This window comes from Notolabrus celidotus, chromosome 15 (genome assembly GCF_009762535.1).
Source record: "Notolabrus celidotus isolate fNotCel1 chromosome 15, fNotCel1.pri, whole genome shotgun sequence".
NCBI lineage: Eukaryota > Metazoa > Chordata > Actinopteri > Labriformes > Labridae > Notolabrus > Notolabrus celidotus.
In genome coordinates, this window is record NC_048286.1 from 19,837,219 (window position 1) to 19,852,670 (window position 15,452).

The 15,452-nt window shown below is 39.6% G+C and overlaps 1 protein-coding gene and 1 long non-coding RNA gene across 3 annotated transcripts; one reads left to right on the forward strand and one right to left on the reverse strand.

Moving 5' to 3' along the window:
• Positions 1–4,449: 4,449 nt before the first annotated feature.
• LOC117826171 lies at positions 4,450–9,852 on the reverse strand. 2 transcript variants are annotated; one of them, XR_004633986.1, is made up of 4 exons: positions 9,041–9,852; positions 7,657–7,814; positions 6,777–6,864; positions 4,450–4,983 (listed from the first exon to the last, which is right to left on the reverse strand). It is a non-coding gene; the product is annotated as an uncharacterized LOC117826171 (long non-coding RNA). The 2 variants fall into 2 exon arrangements; XR_004633987.1 differs by having other exon boundaries at positions 7,657–7,735; positions 9,041–9,847.
• Positions 9,015–14,574, forward strand: zgc:85843 (uncharacterized protein LOC405880 homolog). The gene is made up of 10 exons (XM_034702057.1): positions 9,015–9,320; positions 9,980–10,083; positions 10,177–10,274; positions 11,520–11,623; positions 11,704–11,786; positions 11,881–12,005; positions 13,028–13,129; positions 13,221–13,313; positions 13,403–13,522; positions 13,614–14,574. Exons 1-10 carry the CDS (start codon positions 9,229–9,231, stop codon positions 13,821–13,823), a joined length of 1,131 nt encoding a protein of 376 aa, XP_034557948.1. The 5' UTR covers positions 9,015–9,228; the 3' UTR covers positions 13,824–14,574.
• Positions 14,575–15,452: the final 878 nt, after the last annotated feature.

The window sequence follows — 15,452 nt, forward strand, 5'->3', positions numbered from 1 at the left end:
GCTTAATTCTCTGAATGGTGCACATAACCAGCTCAGAGCTCATCTGGTGTCTTATTTTAGAAGAATTGTCATTGCGGCTGTAGAACTTTAACTTGTCATTTATTGAGTTTGTAACACAGCAGAAAGTACTTCACATTTTCTGTTTCATAGGCTTGTCTTTTTTATAATCCAGTGAATTCGTACCGGAGCTTTGAAAATATTAAAGTTAAGAAAAAATAAAAATGTAAGTGGTTAATGTTATTTAATTTATGCTCTGAACTTCACTAACATCTACTCTTGATACACTTGCCTTATGTGTACCACCACTGACAATTTATTTTAATATACAGTCTGTGTGACACCAGATCAGAAATGTTTGGTTAGCTCGGACCTTATTTTATTGTGCTTTTGTTGAATCTGTTGTATCTTTCTGTCTTGTTTCATGGTTTGGGAATCTGACTTTGAAAACAAAAATTACTTAAATCAAATTGTGAAATGGTCCAGCAGGCGGATTGGGGAGTCACAGATATATCCAGAAGCCCTGTATACCAGACAGTTACAGAGGATGGCTGGTTCAATATTAAGCAGTGACTCCCACCCTTTAAACCCTGAATTTCAGCTCCTCCCATCTGGACGGAGGTATAAGGTCCCGGCATGCTCATCCAAGAGATATAAAAGCAGCTTTGTTCCAGCAGCCATCAATTACATAAAGAAGTCATACTAATACAGCATGATTCTCTATAAACAAGTTCTCCACTATTTATTAAGTATTTATGGACCTTTTTAACTTGTTTTTTACTGGTGGCACTTTCTTTCTTTTATCTTGTTTCTATCTTGTTTTTATTGACCAATGGTTGATTTAATGTCTCTCTTGTTTTTATTGACCAATGGTTGATTTAATGTCTCTCTTGTTTTTATTGACCAATGGTTGATTTTATGTCTATCTTGTTTTTATTGATTTGGTTCTTATTGATTGCTCATTTCCTGTTTTTATTGTTTTTATTCAGGGTTAACTCTTAAGCACTAAGCGCTTTGTCACTTTTGTTTGTCATGTATTGTCTTGTGCTGTCTGTTCTTTTGATGTTAAAAGGAGGCTGACTCACTGCAAACAAAATCTACCTACGGGTACGAATAAAGTAACCTTGAACCTTGACCTTGACATGGAATAGTTAGCTTAACTAACAGAACTTTATTTTTTTCACAAAAATTCTGCACAGGTTTGAGTAAAAATTTTATTGGCATTTTTAACGTTTCACTGTTCTACTTCGGGGAATAAAGTGTTGCTTTGACGGATGAAAACCGTGTCAAAACCATGTACAGTATACGGTCAAAACTGAAAATTTTAGCTAGCTTCAACCCCATACAACAATTGGTAGGTTTCTTTCTTCAGTCATTGGAGGAAAGAAAAACTGGCCTAAAAGATGATTGAATCAACATTTTAAATCAAACTTCAGCAACTAAGGGGCAAGGCATACTTTGTTTTGTTTTGTTAATTCTAACCAATAAACTTGCGCTGACCTTTCCGTGGTATAATGTAGTCTCCATTTATTGTCATTCATTTAGATGTAATAACTTCAACAGACACTAGATGGCCTCATAAGACAAGCAAGAAACACACGAGATTCCCCCTTGAGGCTGCAAAACCACAAACAGCAATTCAATTTACTACTCAGTGAGCAGATAATTACGGCAGTAAAAAAGAAAGTTTTGCATCAAAATCATGTCTCTATCTAATGTCAGCTTCTTCCTCCTCAGTCTCCTCCCATTGAAGTCCTCTTCTCAAAGACCACACGGGACCCAGATCTGCTCCCCCGAGGTTCGTTAGAGATGATCCAGATGACAGGAGCTTTAAAAAAATCCCTGTCATTTAACTTGTCCTCCTCAGCCCGGGCCATTGCTTCCAGTTCAGGGGAGGTTTCTGGGCACCAGTCCACCATGAACTTATCCTTAGCCTCACAGTAGTTTACCACCACCTCCTCGGGCTGCTCCCCAAACAACCAGTCTGGATAGCAGAAAAGAAAGAGGTATTTATTATGTTGAACAAGCACCTTCTTAATGATGAAGAACCTGCAGTACAATAACAAACCTGTTAAGTCATGGAAGAGGTCTGTGATGAGGTGGCCAATGATTGCATAAAGAACACCCAGCAAAATGAAGACAGCCATGAGCAGGTACAGGACATATGTAGGCAGGTGTATCGCATCTCGAGAGGGTGGTACATAGCTCTCAAACAGCACTGTCCCATCTTCTTCCTTGTAACGATTGTTGAAGCTCTCTACTGGTGCATCCATTATTGTCTGAGAGTCTTTAGAGCTGTGAGCCAGGGAATCCACTTAATACCTCAGAGTCATCGCTCCATTGAATATAAGCCACAACATAAGGGCTTCAAATATAGATACTTCAAACCACCCTCGCAAAACACCAGGGGGACACTTGCAACAAAAGTTAAGCAACTAAAACACGAGTGAAACTTTTTAAAAACAGCAAAGGGATTATACAATGATTCCCATGTCTATACACTCCTGTCCTGATGTAACTCTACGCACAAATAAGCCTCCCATTAGAAATGCATCTCTATCTCTCACCCTGACAAATTTTCCATTCTGTCCCCCTCTGCACACAATCTTCATCTTCCTGCTTATAGAACCATGTAGATGGAGAGTAGATTAGCCGCAGCGGCTTGGGGTACTCAAGGTCAGAGCAAAGATGCTGCGAGCACCATTTGCTAATGGTAAAGAGGGTATCTGTGTGTCTGTGTGTCTGTCTCTCTGCCTGTCTGTCTGTCTGTCTGTCTGTCTGTATGCCTGCCTGCGTGCGTGTCTGCCTGCCTGTCTATCTGTCTGCCTGCCTGCCTGCGTGCGTGTCTGCCTGCCTGCCTGCCTGTCTGTCTGTCTGTCTGTCTGTCTACAAAGCTACCTCTTAGCTATCTAGTTACTCAAAGTAAGGTGTAAATTATTTTGTTCACTGCTAGTGCATTATGTTAAGTGCACTACATATGGGGCAGCTGCTATCTATCTATCTATCTATCTATCTATCTATCTATCTATCTATCTGTCTATCTATCTATCTATCTATCTATCTATCTATCTATCTATCTATCTATCTATCTATCTATCTATCTATCTATCTCTCTCTCTCTCTCTCTCTCTCTCTCTCTCTCCCTCTCTCTCTCTCAATTTCAATTCAATTCAATTTGCTTTATTGGCATGAACAAAGACATGCTGTTGCCAAAGCACATATTGATTCATACATATACATTACATATATATTCATTACATATTAAATATATTACATATTTTATACACATTAATGAACGATGGTGTCACCCATACAGCATATCTCAATGTCTTCACTTGATGCGGTATACTCATAAAACCTTCACTTAAAATCAAATATTATGGGATGGTGCGTCCCTCAGGCTGTGACAGGCAGACACATATTTAGCTGCCAGAGGAGCTGCTGATCCTTCCCCCAGGAGAACTGACAGTTTCTCTTCTGGGGTTAATGTTGGGAAGTTTGTTACTATTGTAGTAATATCCCTGTAGTGGGAATCTCTTAGTAAAGAGAACTTGCTACAGTGGAGGAGGAGGTGCTCTCTCTCTTTTCACTTTCTTCCTCAGAACATTTGTTTAGCTACTTGTTGGTACTGTAGTTGCCAGCTATGTGTCAAAATGTTTGTACAGTTCTTATGTGTCATATTATATGATGCATTACATAAGGTACAGCATCTATGTCCCTCTTCATCTGCCTAGCTAGGTATGTAGCTATCAACTCTACTTAGCTACCTGCCAGTGCCTTCCTAAGTAACACTTTTACTACCTGTAATCCATGTAGTTACCTAGCTAGGTATGAAAGAAACATTTTGTAAACATCTCATCCATCCATCATCCATCCATCCATCCATCCATCCATCCATCCATCCATCCATCCATCCATCCATCCATCCATCCATCTGATTAGGCCCACTTTGTTATAATACAGTATTTAACACAGCTTAGTAAAAGTAATCCTCGACCTTCACAGGAAAGGGTCACCTTTCTCTGACACAGCCAGGTATTAGGGGAAGGTAAGATGGATTAATGAACACACATAAGACACAGTAATTAATTTGTGTTATTTAATTGTTTACTTGAAAGAAGCTTAATCCAACATTAGGTAAATTGATTACAATCTGAAACCTGGCAGCAACATGTGTGATGTCTGTGTGAAAACATGTTGGTGATGACGGTCAGTCGAGAGGATGCACAAAATATATTATTTCTAAACCTTTTCTGAAAATGTTTGCAAGAGATTTTGTATTTTAGGAATCAGATTTTTGAGGTATACGATTATTAGATTAGCACTCAGTTAATCAAACAAAACTTGTATTTTTCAACTTGACTCAACAGTTTAAAGTTTTGCATTGTACATATCTCATTTGATACTTTGTGCATGCAGCCCTTATAATATTAATAACAAGTGCAATTTCTTCAGAATGGTTGACAATATTTATTGTGATTAGGTACATTTACAATAAATTACAGAGTTAGCTTGTGTTTTTTAGCAAAACAAGTAAAAACTAAACCAAGTGCTGAGCATGTGCTCCATGTAAACCAATAAGGCCTTAGCTTAGCTTAGCATCACTACAGCAATGAGACGACAATGATTACTAAGTTTTCTGACAAAAACTATAAAGCCACAGTTGTGTTGATAATTTTGCTCTAACTCAAAGGGATGTGACATATGGGGTCAAATGACAGGAGGACACTTTATGAGCAGATATCCTCTTTTCTTCTGAGAATGACAGAGTGATGGTGCTTCTCAGTGGAGGAGGGTAGGATGGACGATGGCTGGAGTCTCCCTGGTAGCAACTGGGGAGCTGCCCATCCTTTTCTGTGTCCTTCTCCATCTCAATCTCCAGCCTGTCTGTCTCCATCATGCTAATACTAAGTCTCTGCTCTTCTTCTATTTCTGCTCTGCCTTTTTCTGAATCATCCTCCACTGGTTTGGGGCCAAGAATCCAGTCTGTGAGGAGAAAAGGAAATATGAGAAATTAAATAAAATAATTTTCAGTTTGTTTTAAAGGGGATGTCCACAAACTATACACATGAAATTTAGTCCACTTCACAAAGGGAGGACTTGGAATTGGTAAAAGTGAGAGAATACATAGAAGAAAACAAACACAGATTTGACACTGATTTATTTCTAATGTTGAACTGTGGAAAAAGTAGACATTTACTAGACAGGGGAGGTTAATTAAAAGATGCTTTTGAGTTGCATCAGGGGAAATGAATGATCCAGTATTTTGGGGTCCGAAGTCTGGATTTTTGCCTCCAAGCTCTGCTGAGGTGAAACAAAAAATTTCAGAGCACTCCTTTTGCTGTAAGAGTTATCTTAGCAGTCAGCTCAAATACATATACCATCCATCTAAAGGATTCCACAACAAAACTGTTGGAAAGCTTCATGTCTGCACAAAACATCAGGATGAATGTGAAGGAGGATCATCAAACTACTTGTTCATCGAAAGTAGGACAAAGGAAAAATAAAACACTTATTCAGCCTCAGCCCCAGAGCTCAGAGAGGAAAAGGATTCAAAGACACCAAATCACCAGAGTAGGATGAGAGATGGGAAAGAGAGGACACCAGCCAAGGGTGTTACCTGCCAGGTCATGCATCAGATCTTTAATCAGATGTCCCACTATGGCATAAGTGGCCACTATAACCAAAACAACCCCGACCAGCACATAGATTATATTGCGTGGCAGATTTATAGCATCTCTGGCTGGAGGTATGTAGTCAACAAAGTAGGGTTCCTCCTCCTCCCTCCTCCTGGACAGCTGCAGAAGCTGTCGATGCTCAAACGACAGTTGTATGGGGTTTGAAAGCAGAGCTCCTTGTGAGGCGTTCAGGGACATGAGTGGTTGTTGGTTCAGGGCAGAATTTGATGAGCAGATTTTGTCTTTTAAGCACTGTGAAAATTTTAAAAAGGTGTGGTAAAGGTTCAACAGAGAAAAGGAGGGAGAATAGCTGAGAATTAGACATCTTTGTTTCCTGAAGCTGAGAGGAAAAGCAGGAGGAATGAATGATGGAAATGTCAAGATGGCTAAAATATAAGTACATCTTCTTTTCTAAGTGACAGTGACTCAAGAATGTAGTTCACCAGACGAGAAAACTGTGATGCCATAAGTGTGCCAATTCTCCTAATCTTTTGTCTAGACTTAAATCCCAGCATTCCTCCTTCTAGTCTTCTGTAGAGGGGTTCCTCGGTCATATTTCCAGGGGAGCGAGGCGTGTGAGCCGGAGAAGAGGTGAATATAGGACAGACAGAGTTAATAGGATTGAGTTTGTCAGAGAGTAATATCAGCTTTCCATCTGCAGGGATTAGAGATATGAGCGAGGAGAGGTGGACAGTAATACGCCAAAGAGGCTTATGGTCCTCCATGAGTACATTGCATATACCAATCTATTTATATATGAGACATATATTAAAGTGAACATACTCTCATGCGCTTTAAAGTGGCACCACTTCATGATTATTCCATGCTTGAAATGTATCACAAGCCCAGCAGTTCCAGTCTTCATATTCTGAGACAATCCTGTCACGTAATTCACTGATGTGACCCTATGTTTTCATGGCTTTATAGCTGAGCAGTGATGTTTCCAAATACTATTTAGCTTTCAACCAATACATATGAGAAGGAAACCCTAACTTTATCAGATCTTACTGATAAAAACTAATCAACTGCCTTAAACCATCATGTTAGAGATGAAAAGGAACACAAGTTAGTAATTCTCAGGATGTAGTTTTGGGGCCATACCTTGTAATCAAAGCTTGAAATTGATCTTCATATCTCTTCCTTGGAATGAAAGGACTTCCAAACTTGTGTCTGCCATGTATGAATGGCTCTGTGAAAACAATAAAAACATGGCAGAAATTTAAATTCATGCTGAGAAATGTTTTTAACACAGTGGTTTCTGTAACACAACAAACCAAAAAATCCCACCATTAGTAGTTTTTTTTCTCAACGAGGAGGCACTAACAGTAACGCAAAAACAACGCATCTTCCCAGATCTTCTCAGTGGAGCATCAGGATGTTCATCCCTTCTAGGCTTTAGGTTCTGCTTCTTGGTTTCTCTTGGCAATTTTAAAAAATTGAGTAACCAGAAACTGCCATTCAAAGATTGCAACAGCAACATTGGCAATCAGAATAAACCAGGAGACTGGGTGCAGACCATAGTAGAAGTTGTGCGTCATGTTGTGTTGGAAAGAAAAAAAAAAGTTGAGAAGGTCTTAAACTTGAGTGAAAATCAAGTGTTCAGGGAAAAAAATGAGAACCAGAGTTAAGACAGGCAAATAGAGGTAATGAAAGGCAGCGTAAGGTCCCTGAATGTTTGTCAGCTCCTAACTGTCAGGAGGAACTGTCAGTATGAAGGTGATCTTCAGTAATCCTTTGCAGGCTTTGGTTTACGCATGACACTGTCACCAGCATCAGCACTTCTTGACTGTGTCAGCAGAAACACAGAGGCGGGATATCCTTTAGCAGCTATGTGGCACCTGTTGACATTCAAGTTTGACGCAGTTTGAACAGCTCATTTAAATTGTAATTTTGTAAACTTACCTGCAGAAAGGGTATAAATTAAAAAGTGTGTTTTAATGTGTTTTTATAAACTTAATTTGAAGGAAAAGCTGAAAATTACCTTTAAATTTGACTCCTGTGTCAGTTGCATGCAGGATTCTTCCAGTTCAGTAATAAGCAAACGAAAGAGGTGTCCAAGTCTTCTCCAGGTGAAACAAAAAGTGAATAAATAGACTCCACAGAAAGCACTACAAGCCAAGCTGCTCACTCAGACTAGTCCTAAGCAGGAAATAAAAAAAGATTTCATCCAGTTAGTCCTTGTTGCCTTCTCAGGCTGGGGTCACCTCCCTCTTGGGTTTGTCCTCAGGCTCCATCACCCACTTGAAGTAGGCATCGCCCAGCAGGAAGGTCCAGTACACGACAGTCAGAGAGGTGTTCACGGTCAAGATACCAATGATTAAAGGGTGCAGCATGGTGGCACACTGGGTGGACTATCAAAAAACGGTAGTAGCTTCAAACCCCTGTTTCTCTGCTGTGTGGGTGAAGGGTGGTGTGTTCTGTCTCTCTGATTGGATCACCTTTCTGTCCGCTCTTCTTCCTCTCTCAGTGGACTCCCCACCCCTCTCTACTCCCTCTCCACTGACCAACAAGTTTCTGTGACAACAGCAGCATAATCCTCTTCAGCCGCTTTAATGTAGATAAAGTTGCATTAGAGGCCTGCTTTACAAATGATCATGCATAAGATGTTGTGTAATGCACATGTTCATTCTTCTCCAAATGGACCATATGGATGCCATAAACTGTGAGAAGCTGTTCAAATTTATAAATGTGTAGATATAAATAGATACATATATTTATTTATATACATATTCTTTTCAAATAAGCAGCCTGGCCAGAGCAAACCATAATCTTTATTCTGAACTTTATATTCTCCTTCAGATATAATCCAAAATCTAATCAAGACTGGAGACATCAGACTCAGGAGATCTTAATCTTACATAAACAGGGCAGATGGCTCCTTAATCGAACCCCAGGGGCCACAGGAACCCAGATAACACTTTAATATGTGCAACATGACAGGATTTATTTGATTTATGTCATTAAAGATTCATCTAATGTACCAGGGATCCATAAAACGAGAGAAAGCAACAGCCAAAAAAAAAAAGCAAAGTGAAGACAAATTAAGTCAGTTTAAAAAAAAAAAAAAAAAGCCATCAAAGCAAATACCCCACAACAAGAGGGGAGAATGACTCCACCAGGTGGCGGTATGTAGTCTACACTGAAGGTGAGATACACAACTTTGAATGACTTAATGAATTCCAGATGGCGTTAGAACATCACAAAAGTCCGACTTCAATCACCTGTAGAGATAACAAATAAACCCACTTGTTCTTTCAAAGATAAATTTAAAGTTACGCATTATAGATAGCTCTCTCTCTCTCTCTCTCTCTCTCTCTCTCTCTCTCTCTCTCTCTCTCTCTCATAAATTGAACTTTGACACCTACCAGATAACAGACGAATTGGAGCAGCAGCTTCCTTGTTTTACCACCGATCAAAAGGCAATAGGTGACACACCTTTCACTCCGTGGCCGTGGAGAAGACGTGTTCCAGCACCATGCGTGTTTAGAGGTTTAGAGGGGATATTTCTATCTGAACGTTTCTTCCAAAAAAGGTCCAAATAAAGTTTTCCACCATGAGGCCTCCGGTGGAAGTCAGCGTGTTCCTCCTCTCCCTTTTGGCTCCAGCAGTTTTGTACACCTTGAACAACATACCTGCACTTCAGGAGTAAGTCTGCATACCTTTTTGAAAACTGTACTTTAATTCTGGCTCGATGTATGGGGAGGGATTGCACTAAAAAGCAGATGGTTTTAAGAAGAGGCTGGGGAAGCGTGCAAGAGCCTGGAGGAATATGGTCTTGACGCAGGGCCGTGTGGATCCAGTGTAAAGTGACTGTTGATGATCCGTCTCAAAATAATTATTTTACTGAAGATTTACCTATTTTACCTACTTTAAAGTTTATAGAAGTTAGCAGGTAATTAAAGGGTCTGAAGTTGCCTTCCTTTTTGTGCTAAAGAATAGATATGAAGCTAATTGTAAAACTCTTGAAATTGGTCCCTAAACTCCCCATTGTTTTATCAATCAGGTGAGTATTTTCTAAATTAATCTATGAGGTAAGTCCCAGCTTTAAATTACCTAAATCAAAAGGTTCCCCCTTCAAATGACTGGTTTTGATAGACCAAAACTGAGTATTGGCCTTTGTTGGTTAGTTATCATAAATTACATTTAAAGCTGAAAAATGCTCACATTTGAGCTACAATCAATAAAAACCTTGAAAAATGAAGTCACTGCTTATGAAAATAGTTGTTTGTGTTGTTATTGAAGGTTTTGCATGGATAGTTCATTCATGAATCTTCTCCGTTACCATATCTGTTCACTATCTTCAGACCTCTTCCTATACTGGGAGTGGGATTGGTCGTCCTGGGATCCTTTCTTCTTCTCCTCTCATTGGTCGTGCGAAACAAGACCAAAGTGGACCCTTTGTTCTATGGTACAACACACACAGACAATAACGCATAACAAATGTCGGTGAAATAAAAGTGGAAGCTTTGTTTTTTATCGTTCTATGCATGTGTGTGTTCAGCATTTGCAGAGTTTGCCTTCACCTGCCTGGTTGGCCTGACTAATGCTTTAGAGCAGGATGGGTTCATCTCTGGCTTTATGCGCTTCTACCTGAAGATGGTAACTTGACCTTTATTCCCAATGTTCACACAGCAGCCATTTCGTCTGATGTCACACTCAGGGTGGGAAGCTCAAATGCTTTGTATGTCCTCATGCTGTATTCAAGGTTGCAAGTTGACACATGGATGTAGGTTAGCCTAGTTATTTCTCCACTTCTTAAATAAGCAACTGAACAGACAATTGATAGTGAAAATATGGAAGATAATCTTGCCATATTGGAGGTAAAACATATTGGATAACTAATTTGCTAACTTTAAACTAAAGCTAATGCTAACTTAAGCACTTCCTAGATAACATGTCAGCTAACATAAGGTTAGTGAGTAAGTGCATTCTGGAAGGACATCTGGACATATTTGAAAAGAAGAACATCTAATAGCACGTTAGCTTTATTTAGAGAACAGCTAATGCTAGCCCCCAAACACTCCCTATGGGTTACATTACATTAGCTAGTAAGAACATAAAGTAGTTATTTGTTCCAAACGAAGATTATGCTAACTTTAGTTTTAAGCCTTTGTCATAGTATAATGCGAATCTAATATAAGTTGTCAATTTGAGCTTTTAGCCACTTCCTGTCTCAAGTTAATACCATTAAGGGGCTAAAAGTTAATGCTAGCTGTTTTTGACTGTAGTGAATAGAGGTGTAAAAAATATCGATACAGCAATATATCGCGATACTTTGACCTCCAATATAATGTCGATATTTCAACTCTTAATATCGTTTATTTTGTAAAAATAAAAATTCATATTTTAGCCGAGTTGGAACTAAAATACGACTTCAGTATTTCAAAAACAATAAAGTCGAAAGGTTGTTTTCAATCAAATAGTTTTGACTTAATTTTTCCTTTGAATTTTGAGTAATATTGTGTGATTTACATAAACACCATCTCTATTTTGTTCTTAGTTTACTGTGTAGAATATCACAATATTGTGTATCGTATCATGAGGTTCTTGCCAATACTCACCTCTAGTAGCGAAGGGTTTCTTAAATTTGTTGTTTTATGTATAATTGTGAAATCCCTCCTAGAATTGTTTTGTTCAGTTTTTTCAGTTGCTTATCAAACTGGAGATAATGAATTGGAGGCTTGTTTTATTTTTTATTTTATATTTGAGCTTCCCACCTGAAGCCTGAAACTAGCAACTGTGTGAACTTGGTCAGTTTCTCTCTAAGACTATTTCCTGTGAGATTAAGAAGGGCATATGTCAAAAATAAAAGTTAACAATGTTCATGTGCTGCTGTCTCATCAGGGTGAGCCTCATCTGAGCACCGCCTACGCCATAATGATGTCTTATTGGGAAGGTGTTTTTCACTACATCTTATTCCTCGTTATTATCCACTGCATGTTCAAAGGGTAAGGGTTACTAAAGCAATCTGTCTGCCATGTGCTAAATGAGTCCTCTATGAAAACCTGTTCATTTCCTGTCCACACAGGAAGCCGTATCGTAGCCTGGGGCTGCTATGGGCCGGTTCCTCCATTGCTCATCAGATCGTCCTGATTCCAGGAGTGGTCATAGGTGAGCCTATGCTACATGAACTCTTTGATTAATGTATCATCAGCAATATTTGTTTCTCTTCATGATGTCCTTGTGTGTGTGTGTGTATGTGCAGGTAAATATGGGTCAAGCATTAAACCAGCCTTCTGGAGGAACACCCCTTTCTTTGTGGCTCCTTTCTGGGCGGCCTCCGTTCTGTTTAGCCGACCAAGACAAATGCCAATCGTCAAAGCAGACACGGTCAGTTTCAGCTGCTGGAACATTGATTGTATTCAGCGAATTATGTAGTACAGGGGTTCAACTATTTTCTCTTCTAGGAAAATGTAAATTAGAAAAAAGCAGTTAATGTTTTTTCTCACTGACTCCTCCAGTGTACCTTTGTTAGGGTCCTAACCCTCAGGTTTGGAACCTCTGCTATAGACATTAGACAATGAACTAAAATGTGTTAAATCACTTGCATGATATCACAGCTTGACTAATGATAGAATTCTTTGACATACAAGAAGCCTGTATTTGAGAAATGTAATCCAGTAGTCACCAGACAACAACAAACAAAAAACCCCGTACATTTTGAGCTGGATCTTGTCCAGACTCTCAAACAAGCAATAATAAATTCAGATGTAATTTAAACTTAGTTATGTGAAACAATAAAATGTAAGGACAACCTCAAACCAAATCACAGCAGAATGAAATGCAGCTGGACCATGAGAAATGCAGTGCTTTTTTTCAAGTACACACAAGAGTGGCATAAAGGCCTTGATGGTGTTTTTTACTCTCTCCAAGTGTCCTTCTAGTTTGTTTTCCTGTTATTGAAAATAAATAGTAGCAGAATGTCCTATCAGTAGATGTAACCAGTGTTTGTGTATGGTTACTTTTGTTAAAAAACACTTTTCAACATTTGGTCAGAAGGATGGAGGTCAAATATATTTCAAAACACTGCCTCTTAAACATAATGTTTAACCTGGTGGTCTTACTAATCACCCAGCTGTGTTGAATACTTGAATCTGATTGGATATACATCCTTATAACGATGGTAATATATTTTTAACAGTAAGAGCCACACCAGGGTCGACCAGATCACACATCGCGTTGGGGTCCTACTCACCTTGTCAGGATTTTATTTGGCATAACCATCAGCTCATTATTGAATAGCCATAACACATTACAGTTATTAACATTAAAGTTCATTATCGCATTAACAATGTGTTTGAAGAATGTAACGCACAGAAGAGTCACTCAGATTTTTTTTATGTTGTGACCAGATTTCAGCTGAGCAGAGTAAAAGTCTGCTGCGTCGACCTGTTGACCTACTCCTGTCAATTCTACTCCTCGGAACGATGGCCTTCTCTGTTTTCAGAGGCTTTGTGAGTACAACAGAATAACACCCTCTCCCTGTTACATGAAGTCACATGTAGAGCACAAATACTAAAACGTACTTCTCCTGTTCTTCTCCAGGTGGTGCTGGACTGTCCTCTGGACGCCTGTTTCACCTACATCTACCAGTACGAGCCCTACCTCAAAGACCCTGTTGGTTTTCCCAGGGTCATGGTGAGTTTGGAGACACACCAACACTCCGGATTGAACTAAACATACAGTTTTGTTCAGAATGGCAGCTGATCCTTTGTGTATTATTTCAGATGCTCGGGTATTTGTTTTATGCTGTGCCCCTGGTAACCATATTCATCTACGGCCTGATGACACCTGGGTGCAGCTGGATGTTGGATTGGACCCTTTTCTTTGCTGGGGCCATGGCTCAGGTATCTGCAGTTGTTATTTTCACAGTTTTTATAGTCCTCAGGAAAGCATAAGAAGGCATATAAATCTGACTTCCTCCTGCTGTTCCCTCAGACCCAGTGGTGCCATATCGGAGCATCTCTGCACTCCCGCACTCCCTTCACATACCGAGTCCCAGCAGATAAGTGGTGGCCCGTTATCACCCTCAATGTGCTGCTGGCTGTTGTGCCGACTCTGCTTGCCCTGCGCTGCTACACCAACCCCACTTATTTTATGAAACCGGTTCCCAAAGGACAGAGCGACAAGGAGAAGAAGAAAAACTAGACCACACGTAGGCTGCAGAGGACCGTGGAGGAATACTTCACGCCCTGACGGGGCTAATGTTTTCTGGGGACTCTCGTTGGCACACAAACTGCATTAAAGACCCAATTTCTCAACCCAGAGGAAATCTAAAAGTGTTGCTTTCTGAGTCAACTGTTGAAAATCAGTCACCCCTCGCTCAGCAGCAGCAGCAGCAGCAGCACTCCCTGCAAGGACTATTGGACCCTGATAAGAACCTCCTGATGGAGGTGAGGACTGTGACTCATGCAAACACAAAATTGGTTTCTTCCCAACGAGGACTTTTGACCTGGAACATATACGTTGGCAACAGTTATATTTATACATATTTCAGTGCAGAAATCTTCACAGAAACTCCATAGCTCCACAGACTGCAGTTTGTTCTTGTTGATCTTAAATGAACAGTCAATAGAAATAGCTCTCTGTTGAACATGAGATTTGTTTTAGGATTTCTGTATGCTTTAAAGACTAATATTTCTAATGTCACCAATAACAGCAGATGGCTTTAAAAAGGTAAAAAGTCCACATCTTGCAACATATTTACTAATTTCTCAAGATTTTCTCTCATTTGCTCACTAATATACTGGAAAATAACTTAAAGAATATGGACAACAAGGTCTCCAATCATAACACTGAGAAAAAAAGTCCTCATACTTTCCTTATGTCAAAAAGGGTGAAAGGTTAGAGATTATAGGTGTATTGTTTTTGTACAATAAAGGTGTTTGAAGCATTGCAATTGCTGCTTTTCATGTTTTGGCATCATCTATGTTCGTTTCAGCTCATGGTAGATTCTGCCTGTCATCATGAAGAGACAGTCTGCCAATTCATGGGGGAAATGTCTTCACATATCAATATTGTCTCTTTCGGTGATGTCATCGGGCCCTGTGCATGGTGAACTGCTGCCCCACTGAACTTTGCTGTCAAACTGATAAGAGGTGAACTCTGTCTTTGAGCTGCCACAACTAAAAAAGCGGCACAGATGATCATGACACAAAGGTCAGATGATCGTATGATGATGATCTGTTCATGTCCCTTTTAATGATCAAATTTCATATTTCACTGTATGAGGGTACGTTTGTGTGTAACACTGAATGCTAGCAAGTCTAATGCTAACATGCACATTTTTGGAAAGTTCACCATGTTGCTAATATTTGCTAATATCATTTAAATCATCCAGTAGCAAATGTGAACCTCTAGGTCAGGGGTTCCCAAAGTGTGCGTCGGGACCCCCTGGGGGTTGCGAGACACAAATGGGGAGTTGTGAGATGTCTTCTAGAATGTTATCTAAGTTATCTGAAAGTAGTACATTTTACCCATTAAAGTACAAAATATCGACAAAATAGTAGCTAAACTTGAAAGAAAACCTTGAAAATAAAAAGTGTAATGAGTTTTCTGCCTTTCTTTTTGCCAGATGACTCTTAAGTTTAGGGTTAGTGAACAGTTAATTATCTAAAGCATCAGTAGCAGTAGGTTAATTCATAAAGGAACAGGAAACACAGCCACATGCCCATATAGGTAGGGTAATTTTCTGCAGACCAGCTAAATTAAGCCACATTAAATCACTTTGAGGGACAGTGGGGGTTGCAAGTGTTTGAAAGCTATATTTTGGGGGTC